At 45.2% G+C, this 25,090-nt stretch overlaps 1 protein-coding gene across 1 annotated transcript in view; it reads right to left on the reverse strand.

Annotated features, from left to right (window-relative positions):
• Positions 1 to 25,090, reverse strand: part of WDR62 (WD repeat domain 62) — a 50,570-nt gene that overhangs the window by 4,264 nt on the left and 21,216 nt on the right. Inside the window, 14 exon segments of the mRNA XM_005862402.2 lie at positions 34 to 158; positions 1,653 to 1,871; positions 3,758 to 3,810; positions 5,349 to 5,482; positions 6,716 to 6,844; positions 7,561 to 7,624; positions 7,719 to 7,830; positions 8,503 to 8,578; positions 9,421 to 9,542; positions 9,625 to 9,692; positions 14,167 to 14,292; positions 16,199 to 16,290; positions 17,471 to 17,649; positions 19,359 to 19,496. Coding sequence (XP_005862464.1) covers positions 34 to 158; positions 1,653 to 1,871; positions 3,758 to 3,810; positions 5,349 to 5,482; positions 6,716 to 6,844; positions 7,561 to 7,624; positions 7,719 to 7,830; positions 8,503 to 8,578; positions 9,421 to 9,542; positions 9,625 to 9,692; positions 14,167 to 14,292; positions 16,199 to 16,290; positions 17,471 to 17,649; positions 19,359 to 19,496 — 1,637 coding nt within the window.

Raw genomic sequence — 25,090 nt, forward strand, 5'->3', positions numbered from 1 at the left:
ACTAAGGCTCCCCTTGATGTGAAGGATACTCACCTGTCTGTCCCTGGGACGGTCACCTCTACCTCCAGGGAGCTGACGACCTCTCTGGCTTCAGAGCACTCCTTCTGTAGAGGCAGGAAGGAAGGATTCCTACAGCCATCTTCCTGGGGACTCTCTGACTGTGGGGTGAAGAGGCACAGCCATCTGAGGCAGCTGTGGCAACCAGGGCCCCTCCAAGTTTCTAAGTGTTACAGTAAAGTGAGCTGTTGGATGCTCACTGTGCACCAGGGCCTGGACCAAGCCTTTTGTTCACCATGAGCTCACTCTGTATCCAACTGCATTATCATAAGCCCCTTTACAAATAAGGAATAAGTATGGCTCTGACTCTCTAAGTGTTTATTTATATGAAGTTCAAAAACAGGCAAACCAGCCCTAGCTGGTTTGGCTCAATGGATAGAGCGTTGGTCTGCGGACTGTGTTCAACTCTGGTCAAAGGCACATGCCTGGGTTGCAGGCTTGACCCCCAGTAGGGGGGCATGCAGGAGGCAGCTGACCGATTCTCTTTCATCATTGATGTTTCTATCTCTCTCTCCCTCTCCCTTCCTCTCTGAAATCAATAAAAATATATTAAAAAAACAAAAACAAAACAAAAAAACAGACAAACCAGTCCATGGTGAAAAGGTCAGATGCTGGTTACCCTGGGTGGAAGTACTGACTGGGAGGGGCACAGAGGTCTTCCTGGAGGTAGAACATGCTCTATATTTACCTTGGTGGTACATATACATAGGTATATACACAGGTAATAATTCATTAAGCTATTTACCTAAGATTTGTGCATAACTGCATGTATATATTATGCCACAATAAAAAAAAACATATAATAGGATAAAGAAGAATTTTATTTGCAAAATAATAAAATAAGAACTAAAATTGCTTCAGTACCTCTAAGGGGACCCAGGCCGTATTCTTAGCACTGAATTCCTGTAAAAGTTCTCTGAGGGCTATTTTTTTTTTTTTAATTCTCACCCAAGGACATGCTTAGAAAGAGGAAGGGAGAGGGAGAGAGGGAGAGAGAGAAAGATAGATAGGTAGATATAGAGAAAAACATCGATGTGAGAGAGTAACATCAATTGGTTGCCTTCTGTATGCTCTGCGACTAGGGATCAAACCCACAATCCAGGTGTGTGCCCTGATCAGGAATCGAACAGGCAACGTTTCATGCACAGGATGATGCTCAACCAATTGAGCCACCCACCCCAGCCAGGCCTCTGAGGGCTATTTTTCAATAACCATTTTAAGAAATCTTTTTAGTCATCTTTTTTTTTTAATGTCTATATTTTTGAAAACTGAAGCCCAGAGAGGCAAGCCTTGCTCTAATTCACACAGCAGGGAAGAGGTAGAGCCGAGCTCCACTTGTTCAAATGCCCCCCTACTCAGGCACAGGCCTGCTCTTGGGCCCAAGCTCTTAATCCTCAAAGTGACCCATCTCCTAGATTCCTGGTCTGCCCTAAGAAGTCTCACTGTGCACCAGGCCTGGGGCTCACCCTTCTGCCCTCTGCCATCTCAGGCAATCCTCTCGTGCCCCTGAAGTGGGAGGTAGGCCTGTTTTCAAAATGAGAGCACTGAGGCCCCAGGTCCTAAGCAGACAGTTGTGGAGCAGGGGCAGTCCTTACCTCACTCAGCAGGCCTGCCAGGCTCTGTGGCTTCACTATATCCAGAACGGAGTCCTCCAGACTGTCGGACTTCAAGGGGGTAAAGTAGCAATCCAGGTCACGGACATCCAGGATGGTCTTGAGGGGCTCCTGGTCAGCCCGCTCTGCCCAGCGGCCATGTGGCTGGTAGCTGTGCTTGGTGTAGAAGGCTGAGCCATCCACCATATCATCATCTCCAAGCTGAGGATGATGAGATGGTCAGGAAGCCAGCCAAGTGATCACGAACTCCAATAAGGGCCAGGGACTGCACAGACCTCATCCAGTCTCTTGGCATTAAAGACTACTCAGAAATAACTTCCAGACATCTATCTCTAGCCTGAACCTTGCTCTTAAACTTCAGAAGTATACATGCAACTGCCCTACAGCTCCAATGGATGTTTAGTGGATATTTCAAAGCAAACACAAAGAAAACTGATCTTCCCCCCCAAATCTGCTTTCCTAAAGCCTTCCCCATCTCAGCTATTCTTTCCAGTTGCTCAGGCCCCAAACATTGAAGGTCATCCTTCATTCCTCTCTCTTATTCTGTCCCTCATACTCCACATTGTATTTCTTCAGCAAAATCTGTCAGCTTTGTCATTCAAACACATCCAAGATACAGCCACTTCCCCTCCCACCCTGGTCCAGCCCACTGATGCCTGCTACCCAGACTGTTGCTTGAGATAGTGGAGGGTGGGTGTTTGAGAACTCAGGCCACCTAGGGTTGATTCCATGTCCTCTAATTCCTAGCTCTGTGACCCTGGACAAGTTACTTAACCTCTCTGGGCCTCAATTTCCCTATTGTGAAATGGGGATATGAAAAGCCCCTATCTCAATGAGAATTAAATGAGGTAACACATGTAAAAGACTTAAAACAAAGCTCGCACAAAGCAAATGTACAGTGATTATTTGTTGAATGTAATTCCAATTATAATCTTCTATAATAAAAGCCCAGTGATCGAAACGACGGAACGACCAGAGACCAGAACGACTGCGGCCCTGCCCCCCAGCAGGGACCCCCACCACGACGGCCCACCAGGGCAGGCCGGCCGGCTCCCACCCATGCACCGGGCCTCTATCCTATATAATAAAAGGGTAATATGCAAATTGACCCTAACAATGGAATGACCAGATGACAATTTGACTATGAGGCACACTGACCACCTCTTGGTCCCTCTCCCTGGCCAGCAGGCTCCAATCGCCCAATGGCGAATGGGGAACTGGGGGTGGGTGGCGGGGGATGCGGGTGGCGCCAGGCCAAGGCCGCCGCCCCGCTGGTCACCCCACACACGGAGGGTGACCCACAGCGGGAGCAGGGCCGACGAGTGGGCAGAAACGGCTGACCTCTTGGTCCCTTCCCCTGGCCAGCAGGCTCCGATCATCTGATGGCAAATGGGGAACCGGAGATGGGTACTGGTGGGGGGTGGGGCCAGTTGTGGACACCCAGGGAAGATGGCCCTGATCGCAGGCCAGGCCTAGGGACCGTACCTGCACACGAATTTCGTGCACCGGGCCTCTAGTATACAGTAATAAGGGGAGGCTTGGGGGCCTGAGAGAGCATGGCCAGATGCCCTGATCTGGTCTGCAGGGAAGAGGATTGCAGGAGGTATTTCCCTGCAAGGCTTTGATCTGAGGCCTGATATTGTTCCTAAAATAAACCCTCCAACCTAGGGTTTAGGATTCTGCTACCAGCTTCTACTAGTATACTACCAGCTCCTAGTCTGCCCCTCCTCAAAGATAACAATCATCCATTCAATCCTAATATTATTTTCTTTCTCAAATTTTTTCCCTTCATAGCACTTACCAGCTCCAAAAATAGTTTATTGTGGATCTTGTCCATCTCCTATGTAAGAAAATGAGCTTGTGAAGGCAGAGATTTGTCTGTCTTATTCATTGCTGTGTCTAATGGCCATTACAATGTCTAGCAGAGGGTAGGTGCTCAGTAAATACATGTTGCATGAATGAAGGGCTATCTAAGCTGAGACTAGAAGGGTGATGGGGTTCTCCAGGGAAGAGAGATATGGAGAGGAAAATAAACAAGAACATGGAGGAGAGTACCCCTACTGTGCTAGTTCCCAGGTATCACTCACCAGCCGCTTTGCCCAGAGTGGCAGCTTGCCGTTGGTCAGCAGGCACTGAGGATCTGAAGAGACACATAGAATCCATGAAAAGAGAATAAATAACCCAACAACGAAATGGGCAACATATATAAATGGGCAATTCTCCAAGCAGACAATATAGAACACACAGACATATCAAAAGATGCTCAACCTCACTAATTGTCAGGGAAATGCACATTTACACAATGAGATATAATGTTTTACCCATAAGATGTGACCAAAATTAAAATGCTTCATACTATCAAATGCTGGCAAAAACATGGGGGAAGGAAGAGGGAAAATGGATGAGGCAGTAAGTGGATTTGGAGGGCCCTTAGGGTTCTCTTTTAAGAGAAAAAATATACTAACCCGGGGCCTAGCATTGCCAGTCCTCAGCCTTTGTCCTGGGGAAACACTCTCACAAATGCCTGAGGAGGACTAGCAGTGGTCAGCATAGCCTCCTTCACAACAGTATAAAGTTAGAAAAAGCCTAAATGCCCACCCAGAGGGAATAACTTAAAATATCCTACTATGGTGCTGGTTAAAAGAGGGAAGTCTCTGCTCTGTAGCCACCAACATACAGGTAGATAAGATACTTTTGAGAGGAAAAAGATACAGAACGATACCGTAGTATAATACAATTTATGGACATAAATTTGTGTTTCCTATGGATACGTACATATGTATATTAATGTTCATGAAAAGGCCTATAAGGAGTCACACCTGGAGAGGACACTGGATCAGGAGTGAGGGTGGGTGATGAAGAAAATTAACTTATCCTGATTTCCCCCAAAGGTGAATTCTCATGATTCTGTTGCCTGCCAATCAGCCATCAGTTGGCCTGTGCCTGTTGGCCCCTTGTTGCTGGAGCCCACCACCCACACTAAAAGCACCTAGTGCTAACCACTATTCCCAGCCTCTCTCATAGCTGGAGCAATCATGCCAGGGGGACCCGAGAGAAGTCTGTCAGGGCTTCTGGGAAAAGGTTCCTTTCTAAAAGATTCTGGGAGGAAATGTCCTATTCAACCATGCTTCTGATGCCTGGAACTTAAGCAACTATCTTACAACCATGAGGGCCTACATCACAAGGCAATATACAGAGGAGCAGAAATTTATAGAGGGCCTGGCCTTTTGTAAAGTCATTAAGCTATTGCTCTCCCTTTTGCCTGAACTATAAATTTGTTCTGTCTTCTGGTTAACATGCTCTGTTTCTTCTGGGACATCCTCTTTACACCCCTCCCAGGAAAGGAAGAGTCTACCTGATAGCAAAGCCAATATGGAGAAAAGTAGATCTAAGAGACACAGAAAAATACATTCCTTTAACATCACCTGACTACCTGGATCCAGCTATGCCGAAGCCAATCCTCTCACATTTTCAGGTACATGAACCAATAAATTCTCTTTCCAGCTTAAGCCAATGAGAGTCTGGTGCTATTACACTGAGAGACTCCTGGCTAAAATATGATTATTGAACTTTAGTATGTGCCAGGCATGAAAACAAAGCAGTGGGTGAAACCTAGCAATGACCCCTTCACTGACAGAGATCAAAAGAGGGCTCCTTTGGATGGGCCCCTTTCCCAACCTGAATCCAAGCTCTCTTTGGATGGTGTCTTCAGTAATTCTTCAGGTTCACACTCTTCTTCCAGCTCATCCTCTGTCTGCTCTCCAGATCTTAGGGAACAAATCTTGTCGGGCATGGATGCATATGTCTCCTGCCTGAAACCAGGAATGAGGAAGTCAAGGAGAGAAATAGGTAAGTAGGGTACTAGAGGGACCTGCCTAGGGCCAGGGCCCTGTGCTAGGTTCCAAATGAACATATTACTAACTTCTAGTCAAGATGGTGCTGGGAGCCCTAACCGGTTTGGCTCAGTGGATAGAGCGTCGGCCTGCGAACTGAAAGGTCCCAGGTTCGATTCCGGTCAAAGGCATGTACCTTGGTTGCGGGCAACATCCCCAGTAGGGGGTGTGCAGGAGGCGGCTGATGTTTGTTTCTCTCTCATCGATGTTTCCAACTCTCTATCCCTCTCCCTTCCTCTCTGTAAAAAAATCAATAAAATATATTTTAAAAAAAAAAGATGGTGCTGGGAGGTCTCACTTCTCTGCTAGAAACATATCACCATAATAAATGAGATATGAGAAAGTCTGGGCTCAAAAAATAAGACAAACACTCCAAGAGCCACAGCAATGGGACCTTTGAAAAGCAAAGCAAATAGTGGGGCTTAAGTATTGAGCTGCTGGGTTCTGTTTTAGGAAGTAGGGGGTAGCAATGAGATTTTTAGCTCCTTTGGAATACAGGAGACTAAAACATGCTTGACACGAGGTGGGCACTGGCACCAGGACCTGCCCCAGCCCCAGGGTAGGGTGTGAGACTCAAAACCAGGAGCCAAAGGTAGCTGCTCTCTCCCTAGGTGCCTATATCTACAATATCTCCAAAACCACTGCAGGATAGGAAGCACATATCAAGGGCTGGTCCCCACAGGGAGGCAATAACAAAGCCTCAAGACAAAGAGATGGGAACAGCTCCAGGAGCAGGAGAGAGAGATTAAAAAAAAAAATCCCATAATCTCCCAATAAAACTGAGACCTCCAAACCAAAATCCTAAATAAAAAACTAGAGCATGAATTTACTCCAAATAAAAGTGGTCTTTCAGCATAAAAACTTCCTGACCTTCCTCCCTACACCCGGAGCCTCCTGGGGCTTCCCATATCACAGTGCTCACAGGCTCTCCAAATACTTTGCTTTTCCACTCCAAAACCCTTCTCATATGTGTTATCACAACTTTGTATTCAAAGTCCATCTCCCATCCTAGACTGCGAGTGCACAAAAGGCAGGGCCCAGGGCTGTCTTGGCTGTGGCTATGTCCCCAGCATCATGCATCTTGGGGCCTAGGGCAGGAACATATTCCTCTGAGGGAGAACAGATGGGGTATGTACAGGTGGCTGCCAGGACCTGGGGTGGCTGCTCCATTTCCCATCCTTTGTATTCTGCTGCTGCTGCTGCTCCAGATGGTCAATTTCCAGCAAGTGCTGCTTCATGCAGTTGGTAATCTCTGGGCCCAGGTGCCAGATGAACACACAGCTGTAGAGGCCAAAGAGAGATGTGGAGGGGGAGGAACAATGACTACGGCTGCAATCTAACTCTGAAGCCACCTGAGTCATCACAGCCAAGACCGAATTTCCTGGCACCTCCCGGAAAACACAGCCCATCAGCTTAGTGCAGGGGCTCCAGACCATGTCAGGTCCACATCCTGCATAGGCTCCAGAACAGCTAACCAGGACCTGTTCTGAAGTCCTCCGGACCAACGAAGGGGGCTGTGAGAAAGCATTGTAGTAAATAAGGGAGTGACAAAAGGGACTTCCTTGAGTAACAACCATGTGGTAAGAAATTTATTTTTATTTATTATATTTATAAATTAGTATATATATAATTTATATAAGGAAATATATCAGAATGACATATATGATCATCACATTTGATTTTCACCATATAATTTCAAGGTAGATGGTATCAACTCTCTTACAAAGGCACAAACTGAGGCTGAGAGAGGGAAATGACCTGCTCAAGGTCACAAGTAAATAAGTAGCAGATATGGGATTTGAACTCAGGGCTGGGTGTGACACCAAGGTGCATGCTGATCAAGGAGAGAGAAAGCTGGAACACTCAGAAGAGCTCTCTGCACAGGCAGGTTGTGAGCCTGGTGTTTCCAGTCTCTGAGCCCCTGCTCCCCCCACAGTGTAGGTCCCACCCACTCCTAAAGGGAGGCCAGCCAGGGGCAGCCTCGACGCCTTTCCCACCTGTCTCCAGATACTGTAATCAAATGACGACAGTCATAGGTGAACTTCATGCCGGTGACAATTTCTAGAAACAGAGCAGAGAAGCTGCATTGACCTCTGAGTCAGAAGGCTATGTGGGGACAGGTGGGGAGATGTCTCACGTAGGGAGGTACACCCACCAGAATGGCCAAACATTTTGGCAATGCACTCGCCCGAGTAAAAGTCTATCACCGAGATGCTTTTATCAGAGCAGCTTGTGGCTAGGAAGGTGCCTGAGGGGTCCACGTGGACCTGCCGAGAAGAGGATGCAAGTGATGCTTTGTGCTGCCTGCTTCTCCCCACCCTCCCAGCCCCCACTGATTGAGGACCACCCTCGTGCTGAACACTTGGCACATGGACTCATCCCAGATAGCCCTCACGACACACACCCTGATTCGATAAGAACTCCTGTTCCCTTTTCACAGATAAAGAAATTAACAGCCACAACAATGGTACTGATGGCAGCCAGGCCCTGTGCTTAGCACTATACCTGTGTGACTTATTTCCTCCACAGAACAACCCTGTGACAGAAGCTCTCTGTATCTGCATTTTACAGATGATGAGCCAGACTGGAAAGATAACACTTGCCCAAGGTTACAGTCAGTGTGAACTCTTACCCCGTCCAGAGGCTCTGAGAAGGTCCTTGCCTTGGCCTGGATAACACAGGCAGGGGATAAGCCTGGCAAGAGAGCCCAGGCCTTTCTGAATCTTCCCACCACATTCTGTTGCCACTCAAAACGGCTCCACTTGGGGAAGGGCTCAGTAAATAAAGGTGAAGCAGTGTGGGCTACTCCTTGGCTCTCAGCCAGATCAGAGTGAATAGTTGGCCAGCAAGTGATCCTTTGACCAGGAGAGCAGATACAAGGGGGAGCCTTGGTGTGAGGTCTGTGTATAGTTTTCACCCTGGGGGCCGTGGCTCCTCACCTTCAGCAGAGACCCTTCATCGCCCTGGGAGCCCTTGTAGCATTTCTTCTGCTTTCCATTCATGGTGTTGTAGACTCTGGGGAGGTGGTTGCAGAATATGGCCAACATGGACCTGCCCACCTGCCCCCTCCTCTCTCTGGAAGCCCACTGCCACTGCTTATCCCCCATTCAATGCCTGGACTGAAATCCCATCTCAGGATGAAGTCATGGAAATTACTTATTAGGGTGTCTGTTGAGTTAATGCCTCTCTCCCCTGCCATAGAACAAGCTTGAGTGCCTGGCACCCAATTTGAATGAGCAAATGAAGGAGGTGAGAACCTCTTTGTGCATGCTATGCCCTCTGCACACTCTCTTCTCCCCTCCTTTGGCTCAGTCCTCTGGGTCCTTCACAGTCTCCGTTCAGACATTCCTTCCACCAGGCCCTGCTTGATTCCCAGGTGGGTTCAGGTATCTCTCCAGAGCCCAACCCTCTGGCTTCCCCTATCCCAGCCCTGACCACTTCATGCTGTCACTGCCTGGTGAAGTGTCCACTTCTCCTCCACAGGACTGTGAGCTTTGTAAAGGCAGGGCGGAGCTGCCCTGCTCACTGCTGCTACTGTCTATCCCAGACAAGTGCTCAGGGAATATAGGTGAAAGAATACATTTATAAGCCATATTAGCACCTCTCAGTCACCCCACATAGGCTTCTGGAGAGCTTGAAGGAACCCTCTGCTAATCTGGAGGCTAAGCCTAGGTGAATCCAGCTCCTAAGAAACACCTGCTGGGTCCCTCTGTCCACTCAGCTTCTCAGGGACCAGATGAGCAGGGTGAAGGAGAGCAGATAGCTCATGAGAAAACAGACTTAACTAGGTCCCATACAGGCCCCACTTATAAAGCAGCCAAGGCCAGGCTGAGTAAGAGCCCAGCGCAGTTCCTTACCTCACATTGCGGTCCTGGCAGGCCACAGCCACGTACTTCTGGGTGATGTCAATATCCATGTCATACAAGGTGGTCTTCTCTGCCACATGGTGAGTACGGACAAAGTGAAGCCCATCGGAGCCCTGGCAGGGCAGGCAGGGCCTTCAAAGGACAACTCTGACAAGCCCCCAAACCCCAGCCCTCAAGGAGGCCACCTCACTCTACCTGCTGGGCACTGCGAAAGTAGATGCTCTTATCGGCCCCACAGCTGATCATTTGGATGTCTCTGTTGCCTGGAAGAGGAGGAGGTGGTGTATTAGGTCACCACTGGGCCTGACTAGGGCCAGGATCCTAGCTACAGAACTCCACTGCAAGGGAATTCTGCTAGGGGTCAGGGAGGGCTTTCCAGAGGTGAGGTGGGTGCTAGGTGCAGATAGGAGTCTGTAAGATGTGAGCGGTGTGTGTGAGGGGGTACAGGTGGAGCAGCTGCGAGGCCTCTGTTGAACAAGGACAGATAGGGAAACAAAAGCCAGGTACACAGAAGGGGCACCATGTCTAAGACAGGTAGACTACTGGGAGACTCATGCCATCAAGAACTATCAGAATATCCCCACATATCTCAGGCCAGGCCCCATGCCACCTGTGCTTCCCTCTGCCTGACTGCTCACTAGCCACTCATTACACAAATGTGACCCAGGGGCTGAGTCACATAGTCTTGTCCCAGGGTGCACAGAGAGTCAGGACAGGACCAGGACTGAAGCCTGGCATTCTCTGGTTAAATGCTGTGCTCTGAACCCTGCTTCCTCTCCAAACCTCAGCTTCCTATCTGTATAATGGGCCTATAATGACCCCTGCCCTAAGAAATTTTGTGAAACCTTTGGAAAAGTGGCTGCCACCTGGTAAGCACTTTTATTTTTCTTCCTTTATTAAAAATATATTTTTTATTTTTATTGATTTCAAAGAAGAAGGGAGAAATAGAAACATCAATGATGAGAGAGAATCACTGATCGGCTGCTCCTGCACGCCCTCTACTGGAGATCAAGCCCGCAACCTGGGCATGTAACCTGTTCGGGAATTGAACCATGATCTCCTGGTTCATAGATTGATGCTCAACCACTATGCCACACTGCCTGGGCTATTATTCTTTCTTTATAGAATAACAGCACAAACACCTCACAGAGTTGAGGTGAAAATTAAAAGACAAAATAAATATTCACAGGCTTGGTACAACAGATGCTGCTCCTTCATGACAAGACATTTGAGAGAGCCCAGGACTGACATACAAGTTAAGATGTTACTCAAGCAGGAGTCACTGGCTCACAGAAGGGAGTGAGCCATTTGCAGGAGGGAGTGTGACATGGGAAGGACCCAGAGAGGGCCTGCACATTACTGTTAATGTTCTGCTTTTTAACCTGGGGTGGTAGATCTAAACATTTAGTAATGTTAGGACCAAGAACAATCAGAACAATCGCTGGCTATAAAAAATTGGTGTAGCCCTGATCGGTTTGGCTCAGTGGATAGAGCGTCGACCTGGGGACTGAAGGGTCCCAGGTTCGATTCCAGTCAAGGGCATGTACCTTGGTTGCGGGCACCCCCGCAGTAGGGGATGTGCAGGAGGCAGCTAATCGATGTTTCTCTCTCATTGATGTTTCTGATTCTCTATCCCTCTCCCTTCCTCTCTGTAAAAAATCAATAAAATATATATTTAAAAAATTGGTGTATGTGTTCTAGTTCATACCTATTGACTATGAACCTTGATGTGGATGTTCACTGTATTACAGTCATGTGCCTCTTAATGATGGGGATATATTCTGAGGAATGTGTTGTCAGGTGACTTTGTTGTTGTGATAACATCACAGAGTGCACTTAGATGATATAGCCTATTACATGGTTAGACTGTATGGGATAGCCCATTGCTCCCAGACTATAAGCCTGTACAGCATGTTACTACACAAAATTAAATCAAGCATTAGAGAAAATGATAAGATCAAGAGACTCAGTTAGACAAGATGTATAAGGCTGCTGCCAGTGTAACACGGCATACTGTTTTGTAGAAAACTTTGTTTTATAAGTATAAAGAGTACATGCTAAAATATAGTAAATACACAAACCAGTAACTTAGGTGTTTATTATTATTATTATTATTATTATGTACTGCATGTAATTGTATGTGTTATACTTTTTAAAAATATATATATTTTATTGATTTTTTTATAGAGAGGAAGGGAGAGGGATAGAGAGATAGAAACACCAATGAGAGAGAAACATTGATCAGCTGCCTCCTGCAAACCTCCTACTGGGGATGTGCCCGCAACCAAGGTACATGCCCTTGACCAGAATCCAACCTGGGACCCTTCAGTCCGCAGGCCGATGCTCTATCCACTGAGCCAAACCGGTTAGGGCATGTACGTGCTATACTTTTATATGACTGGCAGCTAAGATTTGTTTATGTCAGCATCACCACAAACATGTGAGTACTATGATCTGTGTTGCATTGTGATATTACCATGGCTACGATATCACTAGGCCAGTGGTCGGCAAACCGCGGCTCGCGAGCCACATGCGGCTCTTTGGCCCCTTGAGGGTGGCTCTTCCACAAAATACCACGTGCGGGCGCGCACGTACAGTGCGATTGAAACTTCATGGCCCATGTGCAGAAGTCGGTTTGCGGAAAGGAGATAGACAAAACAAGTATACAAGACGAGTGTGGATGGGAGAGTTGGAAGGGGTCGACCTCAGCGAACGTACCTCAATCAGATTGAGGACGTTTTTAGCAAAGGCCAGCTTAGGAGTACCCTAATTAAGTTAATAACAATGTACCTACCTATATAGTTTAAGTTTAAAAAATTTGGCTCTCAAAAGAAATTTCAATCGTTGTACTGTTGATATTTGGCTCTGTTGACTAATGAGTTTGCCGACCACTGCACTAGGCTATAGGAATTTTTCAGTTCCATTATGTTATAGAACCACCTTCATATAGGCAGCCTGATATTGATCGAAATGTTGTCATATGGCACATTTTATATTCTGTAAACTATATGTACTATCTTCTACTTGTTTGGACATGCCTCACAGGAAAGAGTTAGAAGACTGAGTCCTTCTTTAGCAGGGTAGTTTCAGACAGGTTAGGACTGACTGGTGCCCAGTTTATATTGACTATCGTCAATGTTTTGAGCATAACCAAGTGAGCCAGCCTGGCAGAGTGGGGCACTTAGGAGCTGGATTTAGAAGCTTCATCCTCTCAGACTGGCTGGGGCTCTAATGAAGGCCCACCTTTCAGAAGGTGGCCTAAAGGACCAACTCCTGGCCCAATTATCATCTTTCTTGGATCTAGACCATTCATTAAAGGTGAGGTCAGTGCCCTGGCTGGGTAGCTCAGTTGGTTAGAGAGTCATCCCCATACACCAAGGTTGTGGTTTTGATCCCTGGTCAGGGCACATACAGGAATGAACCAATGAATGTATAGATAAGTGGAACAGCAGATCTCTCTCTCTATATATATTTCTCTCTTTCTCTTCCTCCCTCCCTTCTTCCCTCCATCGCTCTCCTCTCTCTCAAATCAATCAATACATTAATTTTTTTAAAAAAGGTGAGGGGGAAAAAAAAGGTGAGGGGCCAAACTGCCAGATTTGCTGATTTATTCTAACTACCTCTAGCCAATGGAAAGAGCAGGGTTTTAAGGATGTCTGAGAAGTTTTAGTTGATCAGCTTTTGTGAGGTCTTCATCAAGACACAGAAAACATAGTTAACTTGTTTTTGCTCAGTGTCCTATCACCTTAGCTAGAGAGGCAGGGCAAGAAGTGGGGAGGACCAAGGGACATTAATACATTCTCAGTCACAAAATTATATGTAAATAACATTTCATAGACAAGAACTTAGACTAGATGAATGTATTCTCCCATGAATATATACTCCTTAAATAGAATTTTGAACATGTTCTTAGTCTGATCACTTACACCTCACAGGGCCTGCCTCCCCTCCCCTTGGAACTCCTGAGGGACAGGTATCTCCATACTGAATCTTTTCAGTCTTGGAAGAATCCCTTTGATTTCCTGGTTGAGCATGGGCTATGGAGAAGGATAGCCATAGGCAAGATCCTAGGCCTGCACCTACTAGCTGTGTGACTCTGGCTATAAAATGGGTTAAGGAAGGGGATACTACTGGGATGGCACAAGGATAATCCCCAGCAAAGAATTAGAACCACCTTCTGAGAGGATGGCACAAGGATAATCCCCAGCAATTGTCACTGTTACTTATTTTCCTGTCAATGTCACCAGTGCTCATCCTGTCCTCTCATCTCATAGGATTGGCACCCTGATTTCTTTTTGGGGACCAGCACTCATCTAATGCCAGTCCTCCAGGATCAGGAGTGGAGGTAGGCGGTGGCTGGACACATGAGCGTGACCTGGCCGAAGAGAACCCTCTAAAGCCCTGGCACCAAATAGCTGATCTGTAAAGGGCAGGTGCCTCAAATCAGCAAAAGGGAAGTCGGTTCCAATTTCTGCCAAAATGGATAGGAAGGGGGGAGATCTCTCTCCAGTGGCCCAGTGACAACCAAGATCCTGCCCTCCAGAGAAAGGCATAGCTAACAGAGGGAAAGAGTCCTAATAATTTAATTTTTAAAAATTCAACCTTTGGCTCCAGCTGTGCCTGAATCTAGAGTTTGTTTCTCCCTTTTTTTGGTCTAAGCTGAAGAGTTTTTGCTGTTACTTGCAGCCAAAGGAACCCATTAAATGAGGTGGTGGAAGTGGGAGGGAAGGGACTCACCTGCAAATTTGATGGCCGTGATGGAGGAGGAGTGGTCATCCAGGGTCTGCTCCAGGTTGTAGTTCTTCTCCACGTTCAGCACATGGATCAGTCGGTCCCGACTGGCCGAGGCAAGCAAGGTAAGCCCTGTGAGTGGAGAGGGTGGCCCTGGGTTCCCCGGAGACTACTTGATGCCTTGGCCTCCTAGAGAGCAGCATGGCTGAACTTTCCAGGTCTTTGGTTCCATAATTGCTGCTAACTTGCTCCAAACCCAGAAAGGGAACACTCCCTCAGCTCCGTGCAATCTTTCCCCAGTCCCCCCAAATCCTGGCATTTCACATCCCATTAATCCAGGCATTAATCCAGCAGACATTGTAGTAGAGCCCAGCACTCCTTCCTACACCTTGGCATGCCAGGTGAAGCCCTATTAACTTCTCAGCTTCCCCAAAACACTGCCCCTTCACTCTCTGAGCTCTGACTACATGGGCCTTGTCCAGGCCCTATTGACTACCAACCCACTGCCACACTTCCTTCTATCACTAGGCCTTCCCTGCTGGCCCCTTTATTTATTTATTTTTAAATATATTTTTATTGATTTCAGAGAAGAAGGAAGACAGAGAGAGAAATAGAAACATCAATGATGAGAGAGAGTCATTGATCAGCTGCCTCCTGCATGCCCCACACTGGGGATTGAGCCCGAAACTCGGGCATGTGCCCTGACTAGAAATCAAACCATGACCTCCTGGTTCATAGGTCAACGCTCAACCATTGAGCCACTCCAGCCAGGCCCTGCTGGCCCCTTTAGACAGTGCCTACGCTGGTCACCTGGTACATCTGAGGTCTAACATACGACTAGAGGTGGAAGGGAACTCAGGAAAGGTAAACTGAATAAAGAGAGATTCAAAGAAAGTTTAGTGGGATAGAGGGTACCAGGGAAGGAAGAAGGAAAGAAGAGCATGGGAAAGATCATTAACATATGAGGATATACCTCTGCCTGTTACATTCCTACCAAGAATGTATCATCGAAATCAAATTATGAGGAAAACAGACAAACCCAAATTGAAGGAAACTCTATAAAATGATTGGTCTATCCCTGGCTGTGTTTCTCAGTGGTTAGAGTGCTGGCCCACCCACCAAAGGGTTGTGGGATCAATTCCCGGTCAAGGGCACACACCTGGGTTACAGGTTCGATCCTGGCAACCAATAGATGCGTCTCTCTTATATTGATGTTTCTCTCTCCTCTCTCTCTCTTTTTTTTCTCTCTCTCTCCCTCCCTCATTCCCTCTCTCTTTCTCTCATGTGAACCTGGATTGGAAAAACAAAGGTGCTAAAAGGACAATATTGGGACACCTGGCAAAATGTGAATAAGGACCATAAGATAGATGACAATATAGCATCAAAATGAAACTCCCACATTTGATAAGCCCTAGGAAATGCTCACAGAAGCATTTAAAGGTGAATGGGCATCATACCTACAATTTACTAGTACTCTCAAATAGTTTAGTGAAAGAAAAAAGAGAATGTATATGCTATTATTTTATTACATGTGTGTATATATACACACAAACACACAGAGAGAAATGGAGAAAGGGGAAGCAGATAAAGTCATTATACAGTCACAGAGTCAGACAGAATTTAAAAGAAAAAAACGTGGAGAATCTGACTAAAGAGCATGTGGGTGTTCATTATAATATTCTTGTAATTTTTCTGTAGGCATTAAACTTTTTCAAAATAGCATGTTTAACTATCAATCTATCTTCATTAGCAGAGGATGAACTTATTCATACATTCGGCATTCACCTCTTCAGCCTGAGTCCTTTTCAGGGGACTGGGCACCAGGGTAAGCAAGTCAAGTCCAGTCCTGCCTGCCAGTGCCTTGCTTTCTGGAGTCCTAGTCACCTTGGTCCCAGGGCCCAAGACAGGGGCCCTTATTAAACACAGGACTTCCAGCTGTCATTCAGAGTCCTACCAGATACCAATTACCCCTCTATGTGGCTCTGCCAGGGGGGGGCCACTCCCCTGCCTTCCCCCTGCCACCCTGCCATGGGCTCACCAGTCTCAGGCTTGGAGTACTCCAGGCATAGCACCTCAGCATCATGGGCTTCCATCTTGACCAGCTCATCCATGAAATGCAGCTCATGGATCCTGGGAGACATACATTGACTGCTATACCCTTCTCGGAGGGCCCTCCCACCCCTGCTCCCACCCCGGGCACTCTGCCATTGCCAGGCAGGTGACATGGAGAACTAGTTTAGAGACACCCAACCACTGTTATCATCTAGAAACATGTCATCTTAAAGGAAATGTGGGTGTATCACAGTGAGCACCCAGCCCTTTGTGGTTCCATGGGCCAGATCTAGGACAGTCCTCTGGGGAAAACAAGGGTTAGGGCAGAGCTGTATCAGAGGTAATCCCAGGGGGAAGGGGGAGCAGGGGTTAGAGGTCATATTCAAGGATAGAACCTATAGGGGGAACATTTGATTCCAATCTGTCATTCTTAAAGAGTATTAAATCTAGACTTTCCTCATTCTCTCCAAATGAAATAAAACAATCAAGAGGTCATCCAGAGTTGAAATAAGAGACAATCATCCCAATTTCTCTCTCTCTACCTATGTAATCTTAGCCTAGCCACTTGGCCTCTCTTAACTCAGTTAACCCATCTGAAAATGGGGTTGATAGCAGCACTTACATCGAGGGTCAATGAGAATACTAAATTGGTCGTTACACACAGTATCAGGCGAGTGGCCAGCCCGGGGTAAGAGTGCTATGCCCACGTAGCTCTTGTTACTATTTTTGTCATTCATGGCCGACAGCAGCCCACTGATATATTCTGTTTGCCTCATGTGGTGGTTGATATCAAAACAGTTGCCAGCATTTAAAGAAATAGAATTTTCACAGAAAAAATCCTGCACTTTCTGTTCTTCTTGGACAATGAGAACACATGACAGCTTAGAGGATGTGTCTCCAGTTTCCCTGGCCCCTTCCATCCCTTGACAGGCCCAGTACCCATGTGGTCACAGCTGTCATTCATCAACTTAAACCTGGTCCCTTTAACAGGGCTCATATGCCACCAGCACCTACTGAGCCAGTAACATCTTGAAAAACCTCTGCAGTGAGGTCCCAGTAGCTACTTTCATCTCAGCGCTTTTGGAAGACACTTCTTTGCATAAGTTCCAAGGGGTGGCTGGTAACAGAATTGCTACTCACAGCCCCTCATTCTCAATGAGTAGCTGGAGGTGCAAAGGCCAGGGTTCCTCCCCACCACCCCGAGTACCTGAGCCTGAACTGGAAGGTGTACACTGGACACCCACAAGGGCCCACTTGCCTCAGATTTCCACTTCGGTCGCCTGAAGCCAAGTGTTGACCATCAGGACTGACTTGCATGACTCGTACCCCGGCTTTCACGTCCATAGGTGTCCCATTCTCACTACCCCGGTCTGGGAAGTGTGACATGTCCTGAAGGTGCTGGATGTCATTCTCTACATACACTACCTTCAGTAGGGTCTGCAGGAAGGAGAGGGCTGAAGTCAGTACTGTGAGATGGTCTGAAACACCTCTGAAATTTTGTATCCCAAGAGCCAGTCTCCCATTCTTCATTAGTAAACAGAACTCCAATTTTGACCTGGGAGGTTCACTACTCAGAATAATAACTATGTTTCCCAGCCTCCCTTGCAGCTAGATGAGGCTCTGTGAATAAATTCTGGTCAATGAGATGTAAAGCAAGCGAGAACCCTTCTGCTTCTTTCTTGCTGCCTGAAACTCACTGATATAATGACCGGAACTCTAGCAGCCATTTTGGATGATGAAGAGCAGAGTGAGAGCTAGAAGGCTCTTGAATCTCTGAGGGCTTCCTGCAGCTGCCATAACAGCTTGAACTGATTACCTCTAGACTATTTTTATGAGTCAGAAAACAAAAAATTTTACCTCTTGTTTTGGGATTTTCTATTATATACAGCCAAATATAATATGTATATCACAGGTGCAGAAGAGAAGACACTATAGCATTGGGGTGGAGGGTGAAGGGAGTAGTAAAGGAATACCTGCTATACACTCCCTACATTAATGACCTTTTTTAAAAATATATATATTTTATTGATTTTTTACAGAGAGGAAGAGAGAGGGATAGAGAGTTAGAAACATCGATGAGAGAGAAACATTGATCAGCTGCCTCCTGTACACCTCCTACTGGGAATGTGTCCGCAACCAAGGTACATGCCCTTGACTGGAATCAAGCCTGGGACCTTTCAGTCCACAGGCCAATGCTCTATCCACTGAGCCAAACCGGTTAGGGCATTAATGGTCATTTTTTCCCCAGCACCATTGACTTCTCACCAATCTCTTTCCCACCTCGGGGCCTTTGCACAAGCTGTTCCTTTGGCATGGGACACTTTTCCCTCCCCTCTTCACTCCTACCAATCCTCCATATCTCACTGTAGTTGTCTTTCCTCCAGGAAGTTGCCCCTGATGCCACAAATAAGATCAGATAACTCTATTATATATCCTACTAGCACTATGCAATTTTCTTTCATGGTGCTTACCATGCTTATGATTATATCACAATTTGTACAGTTATTAGTTCACTCTCTGCCTCCCCCCACTAGACTGTGGGTGCCATGAGTACAGAAGGGTCTATCTTAGTCACTGATGTGTCTCCAGCATGTAGCATACACAGACCTTAATAAGTATCTGCAGAATAAACAAATGCATGATTCAGGTCTCAGTTCCTCAGAGAAGCTCCCTTAGTGACCTAGCAATACCAAACATTTCTTCAGCAAAATGTTTTCTCCCCAGCCTCACCTCATGGCTCTCTCTGGGGTCCTGCCAGCACCCCTACCCATGGCCTTACTGTATGGCGGCTAGTTGACAGAGGAAGCCCCTGCCTGGCTTGGTTGATGGACCTAAGAACTCTCCTAAGGAGCTCTAACTAAAGACTTGGGGAGCAATTTCTCTTCTGTTGAGTATGTCAGGTTGCCTGGAGTGGCTGGGTAGACACACCAGGACAGCAGCTGCTCACTGGCAGAAAGAGAGCTATGCTACTCAGAAGGAAAGAGAGGGAGAGAGAGAAACAAAAAAGAAACCTGCCTTGGTTTCTGGTTCCTGCCCCGAGTGCAGTCTAATAGCAAGATCCTATAAAACGTCCTCCTGTCTCAATGTCCTAGCTTAAAGCAGGTCTTTGTTCTTCCTAAAAGATGGTTCACCTTGAAGTCACTCACATTACTGAAGATGTTTTTCTGCCAGGGAGAGTCAGGGCTGCTATTTATGTTCCAGAAGCGAATGGTGTTGTCTGAGGAACAAGTCAGAAAAGATCCAGTTGGCAGACAAGCTCTCTGATCTTCAAACTCAGGATACACCTACAGTTCCCAGATAACAAGGCAAAGGGCAATTCATTACAATCACTTCAATGACAGCACTATGATATACTGTTGCATTTTGGTGGGAAAAAGTAAGTTGCAGAGCCCTAGCCAGCATGGCTCCCTGGTTGGGGCGTTGGCCTGCACACCAAAGGGTCACGAGTTTGATTCCAGGTCAAGGGCACGTCGTATCTGGGTTTCGGGCTCACTCCCCACTCCTGTTCGGGGTGCCTATGAGAGGCAACCAGTCGATGTGTCTTTCTCACATTGATGTTTTTTTCTCTCTCCTTCCCTCTTTCTCTGAAAAGCAATGGAAAAAATATCCTCAGCTGAGGATTAACAAAACAACAAAAAAGTAAGTTGCAGATAAATAAGCATAATTTAATGCTTTCTATGTTAAAAATAAGCAAGAGAAAAGGGACACAAAATGCTACCATATATCGTCCATGTGCCCCATCTTCAGCCCAGGCTGTAAAACATCCCCACAAATAAACTTCCAAGAAAAATTGGCAGCTCACCAAACACAAAAGGAAACAAGGTACCATGAGCAAGCAGCAGCAGAAACATCAGACAGAATAAAAAATAACTATGCTTAATATGTTTAAAGAAATAGAACTTTGACAAGATTGAAAGTATGAGTAGCCAACCAGAAACTATAAAGAATAACTAAGCAGGGCTGAAAAAGAACAAAATAAAATTGTTTCTAGAAGTGAAAAATAGACAAGAGAAACAAAAGAATGAACACCCCAAAATCAACACCCCAAAATTGATGTCTTTTTTATACACCAATAATGAATTCTCAGAAAGAGAAACTAAACAAACAATCCAATTCACTACCGCAACAACAAAAAAATTAAGATACTTAGGAATAAACTTAACCAAGGAGGTAAAGGACCTGTACTTGGAAAACTACAGGACATTAAAAAAAGAGATAAAGATATAAACAAGTGGAAGAATATACTGTGTTCATGGATTGGTAGAATTAACATCATTAAAATGTCCATACTACTCAAGGCAATCTACAGATTCAATGCCATTCCTATTAAAATACCAATGGCATATTTCACAGATCTAAAACAAGTACTCCAAAAATTTGTATGGAACCAAAAAAGACCTCTAATAGCTACAACAATCTTGAGAAAGAAGAACAAAGTTGGAGGGATCACAATACCAGATATCAAGTTATACTACAAAGCCACAGTAATCAAAACAGCCTGGTACTGGCACAAGAACAGGCATATAGATCAAAGGAACAGAATAGACTTCAGAAATTGACCCAAGCCATTAGGCTCAATTAATATTTGACGAAGGAGGCAAGAACACACAATAGAGTCAAGACAGTCTCATCAATAAATGGTGTTGGGAAAATTGGACCAATACATACAAAAAAAAAAAAAAAAGAAAGAAAGAAAGAAACTAGACCACCAACTTACACCATACATAAGAATAAACTCAAAATAGATAAAAAGGTTTAGATGTAAGTTGTGAAACCATAAATATCCTAGAAGAAACCATAGGCAACAAAATCTCAGACATCTCTCATTGCAATATGTTTACGGATACATCTCCTAGGGTAAATAAAACTAAGGAGAAAATAAACAAATAGGACTACATCAATATAAAAAGCTTCTACACGGCAAAAGAAACCATCAACAAAACGAAAAGGAAGCCCGGTATGGGAGAACATACATCTGATAAAGGGTTAATATCCAAAATATGTAAGGAACTCATACAACCTAACAAAAGGAAGACAACAAACCAATTAAAAAATGGGCAAAGGACCTAAGTAGACACTTCTCCAAAGTAGACATATAGATGGTCAAGAGACATATGAAAAAATACTCGAAGTCAGTGATCATCAGAGAGATGCAAATTAAAAGGAATATTAGGTATCACTTCACACCTGTCAGAATAGCTATCATCAACAAATTAATAAACAAGTGCTGGCCAAGATGTGGAGAAAAGGGAACCCTAGTACCAGAATGCAGATTGGTACAGCCATTATGGAAAACAGTATGCATAACTCATGGACACAGACAATAGGGAGGTGCAGGCCTGGGGTCGGGCTAGAGGGGTCAATGGATGAAAAAAGGAGACATATGTAATACTTTCAACAATAAAGGTATCTTTTTTAAAAATTGGGCAAAGGACCTAAACAGATACTTCTCCAAAATGGACATACAGATGGCCAAGAGACATACGAAAAAATGCTCAAAGTCACTGATCATCAGAGAGAGGCAATTAAAATCACATTGAGGTATCACCTTTGACCTATAAGAATGGCTACCAACAGCAAATGACAAGTGCTGGTGAGGATGTGGAGAAAAGGGAACTCTAGTACACTGCTGGTAGGAATGCAATCTGGTGCAGTCATTACGGAAAAACAGTATGGAGTTACCTCAAAAAATTAAATATGGAACTGCCATTTGACCCAGTGATCCCACTTCTAGGAATATATCCTAAGAAACCCGAAACACCAATCAGAAAGAATATATGCACCCCTAGGTTCGGAGCAGCACAATTTACAATAGCTAAGATTTGGAAACAGCCCAAGTGCCCATCAGTAGACAAGTGGATAAAAAAGCTATGGTACATTTACATCATGGAATACTATGCAGCAGTAAAAAGGAAGGAAGGATCTCTTACCCGTTGAGACAGCATGGAGGGACCAGAGAGTATTATGCTAAGAGAAATAAGCCAGTCAGAGAAAGAAAAGTATCACATGATCTCACTCATATGTGGAATCTAATGAACAAAATAAACTGTTGAACAAAATAGATCCACAGACATAGAACAAACTATTGACTCTCAGATGGAAGGCAGGAGGTCGAGGGGTGGGGAGGGGGGCGGGGAGGAAATCAACCAAAGAACTTGTATGCGTATATGCATAACCCATGGACACTGACAATAGGGAGGTGTAGGTCTGGGACAGGGGGTGGGAGTGGGCTATAAGAAGTCAAAGGGCGGAGGGAACATATGTAATACTTTCAACAATAAAGTTTTTTTCAAAAAAAGGAAACATTATGCTTAGATGAAAGAAATCAGACACAAAGTCCACATATTCTATGATTCCATTTATATGAAATATTCAGAAAAGGCAAATCCATAGTGACAGAAAGCAGATTAGTTGTTATTGGGGTAATAGGCAGTGATTGTTTAATGATTACAGACAGTTTCCTTTTGGGCCGATGAAAATGTTTCAGAACTAGACAGTAGTGGCTATTGCAGAACACTGTGAATATACTAAATGCCACTGAATTGTACATGTTATAATGATTTAAATGATAAATTTTGTGTTACGTGTATTTTACAATATATATGTACCCTTATAATCCCCCAAATAAATTAGGTCAAAAGGGATAGACTCTAGTACAGTGATGGCGAAGCTATGACACACATGTCAGAGGTGACACGCAAACTCATTTTTTTGGTTGATTTTTCTTTGTTAAATGGCATTTAAATATATAAAATAAATATCAAAAATATAAATCTTTGTTTTACTATGGTTGCAAATATCAAAAAATTTCTATATGTGACACGGCACCGGAGTTAAGTTAGGGTTTTTCAAAATGCTGACACGCCGAGCTCAAAAGGTTCACCATCACTGCTCTAGTATATAATAGCTACATGACCAGATTATTTACAGTATGATTATGATTATGATTAATTTATTTATTTATGATTTTAATCCTCACCTGAGGAATCTCTTCCAGATTTTCAGATTTGATTCACAGGAAATCAAACCCGTGACCATGAACCTTCGGTCCGAGGGCCAATACTCTAAGCACTGAGCCAACCTGGCCAGGGCCAGTATGATTATTTTAAAAATTGGGGAGAATAGAGAGAATGAATGCAAAAAATAAAATAAAATGTTTTAACTGTTTTCAAAATTGAATAATTGTCATTCTTAGACTGTTTTATATGTAAGGCGAGAATAAGTAAATGATTAACTGGGGATATTATAATTCCATCATCACCTATGTCTTTGATAACGAGAATTCTGGAAGGATCAATCCAATAGCTATGAGCATAGCCAGCACCCTAACTGTAATTCTAAAATACCACTTTGAACTGAAAACACACACACAAACAAAAGCTAAGGGCTTCTTCAAAAAATGGCTAGCCCTGGCCGGTGTGGCTCAGTGCATTGGCCTGTGCATCAAAGAGTCTCAGGTTCAATTCCCAGGCAAGGACACATACCTGGGTTGTAGTTTTGATCCCTGGCCCCAGTTGGGGCGCGTGTGGAAGGCAACCAATCAATCTGTCCCTCTCACATCGATACGTTTCTCTCTCTCCTCCCTTCCACTCTCTCTAAAAAAAATCAGTGGAAAAAATATCCTCGGGTGAGGATTAACAACAACAAAAATAAATGGCTGATTCCAGGCCTGGGACAGGAAATGTACAAGATGAGGCTGGAACATCTGGTCATAGCAAGGTATTTATCAAAGACTATTAGGGTCATGTCCAGAGGACTCAGGAGCTAAGATGAAAAGGCTCCCACTGGCATAAGACAATTTGAGCTTCAATAATGTTAATAACTGCAATGGAATAAAATGTATTTAATATATTTAAACATATGCATTTATAATGATATTAAAAAACAACAACAGTTACCTTTAGAGGATAGGGAACCAATTCATTATCTCAAAAACTGGTAAATAAAGGGAAAAAATCAAGCATTTATCCTGCTTTTCCTATATGAAGTGTACCACTGGGTGACCAAATGGTAGATGAGGGGAAGTGTCTCTTCACATAAGTAATTCAACTAATAAAAAGAAATGATGTGCCCTAACTGGTTTGGCTCAGTGGATAGAGCGTCAGCCTGCGGACTGAAGGGTCCCAGGTTCGATTTCAGTCAAGGGCATGTACCGGTTGCAGCTTGATCCCTGGCCCCAGCCCTGGTCAGAGCACATGCGGGAGGCAACTAATTGATGTGCCTCTCACATTGATGTTTTTCCCTCTTCTCTCCCCCTCCTTTCCTCTCTTTAAAAAATCAATGGAAAGAAAAAGACAAAACGGACATCATCCAGAACCACAGGAAGGCTGGCTGAGTGGAAATTCTACAACTAGAAGTAAAGAAAAAAGCACTGAGACTCAGAGGAGGTGCGGAAGTAAAGTGCAGAGGTACGGAGGTGCACGCGGCTGTCTTTTTGAATCGGGAGGGAGTCTCAAGCCCCCGACTGCTCTGAATTCCATTTCCAGGAAGTCTCTGGGGACCCAGACTCATATGGGGAGAAACTGGACTGTCTGGCAGTGGGCAGAACTCGGAACTCGAGGGCGGCTTCCTCTCAGAGGTGCTTGCAGTGATTACCGGGACACTGAGACGCAGGGCCTCTTAGGGCAGGGCTGAGGAACAGCCATAGCTGTTTGCTCTGCCCTGTTGATCCCCTGAGACCCCGCCCCACCCAAGCTGTGGCAGAGGCTTTTGCATATGAATGCCCTGGCCCTTTGCAATCTGAAAATTACCTAACAAACTGCAGCTGGGCTAGACAGACCCAGAACTTCCAAGAGAAGGCCCAAGGCCCCACAGCAGCTTGCATTGCTTCACAGCTGGGCCTCATTTGGGCACCTCCAAACCCCAAACAAGGAAGGGG

This window comes from Myotis brandtii, unplaced genomic scaffold (genome assembly GCF_000412655.1).
Source record: "Myotis brandtii unplaced genomic scaffold, ASM41265v1 scaffold165, whole genome shotgun sequence".
Classification (NCBI taxonomy): Eukaryota; Metazoa; Chordata; class Mammalia; order Chiroptera; family Vespertilionidae; genus Myotis; species Myotis brandtii.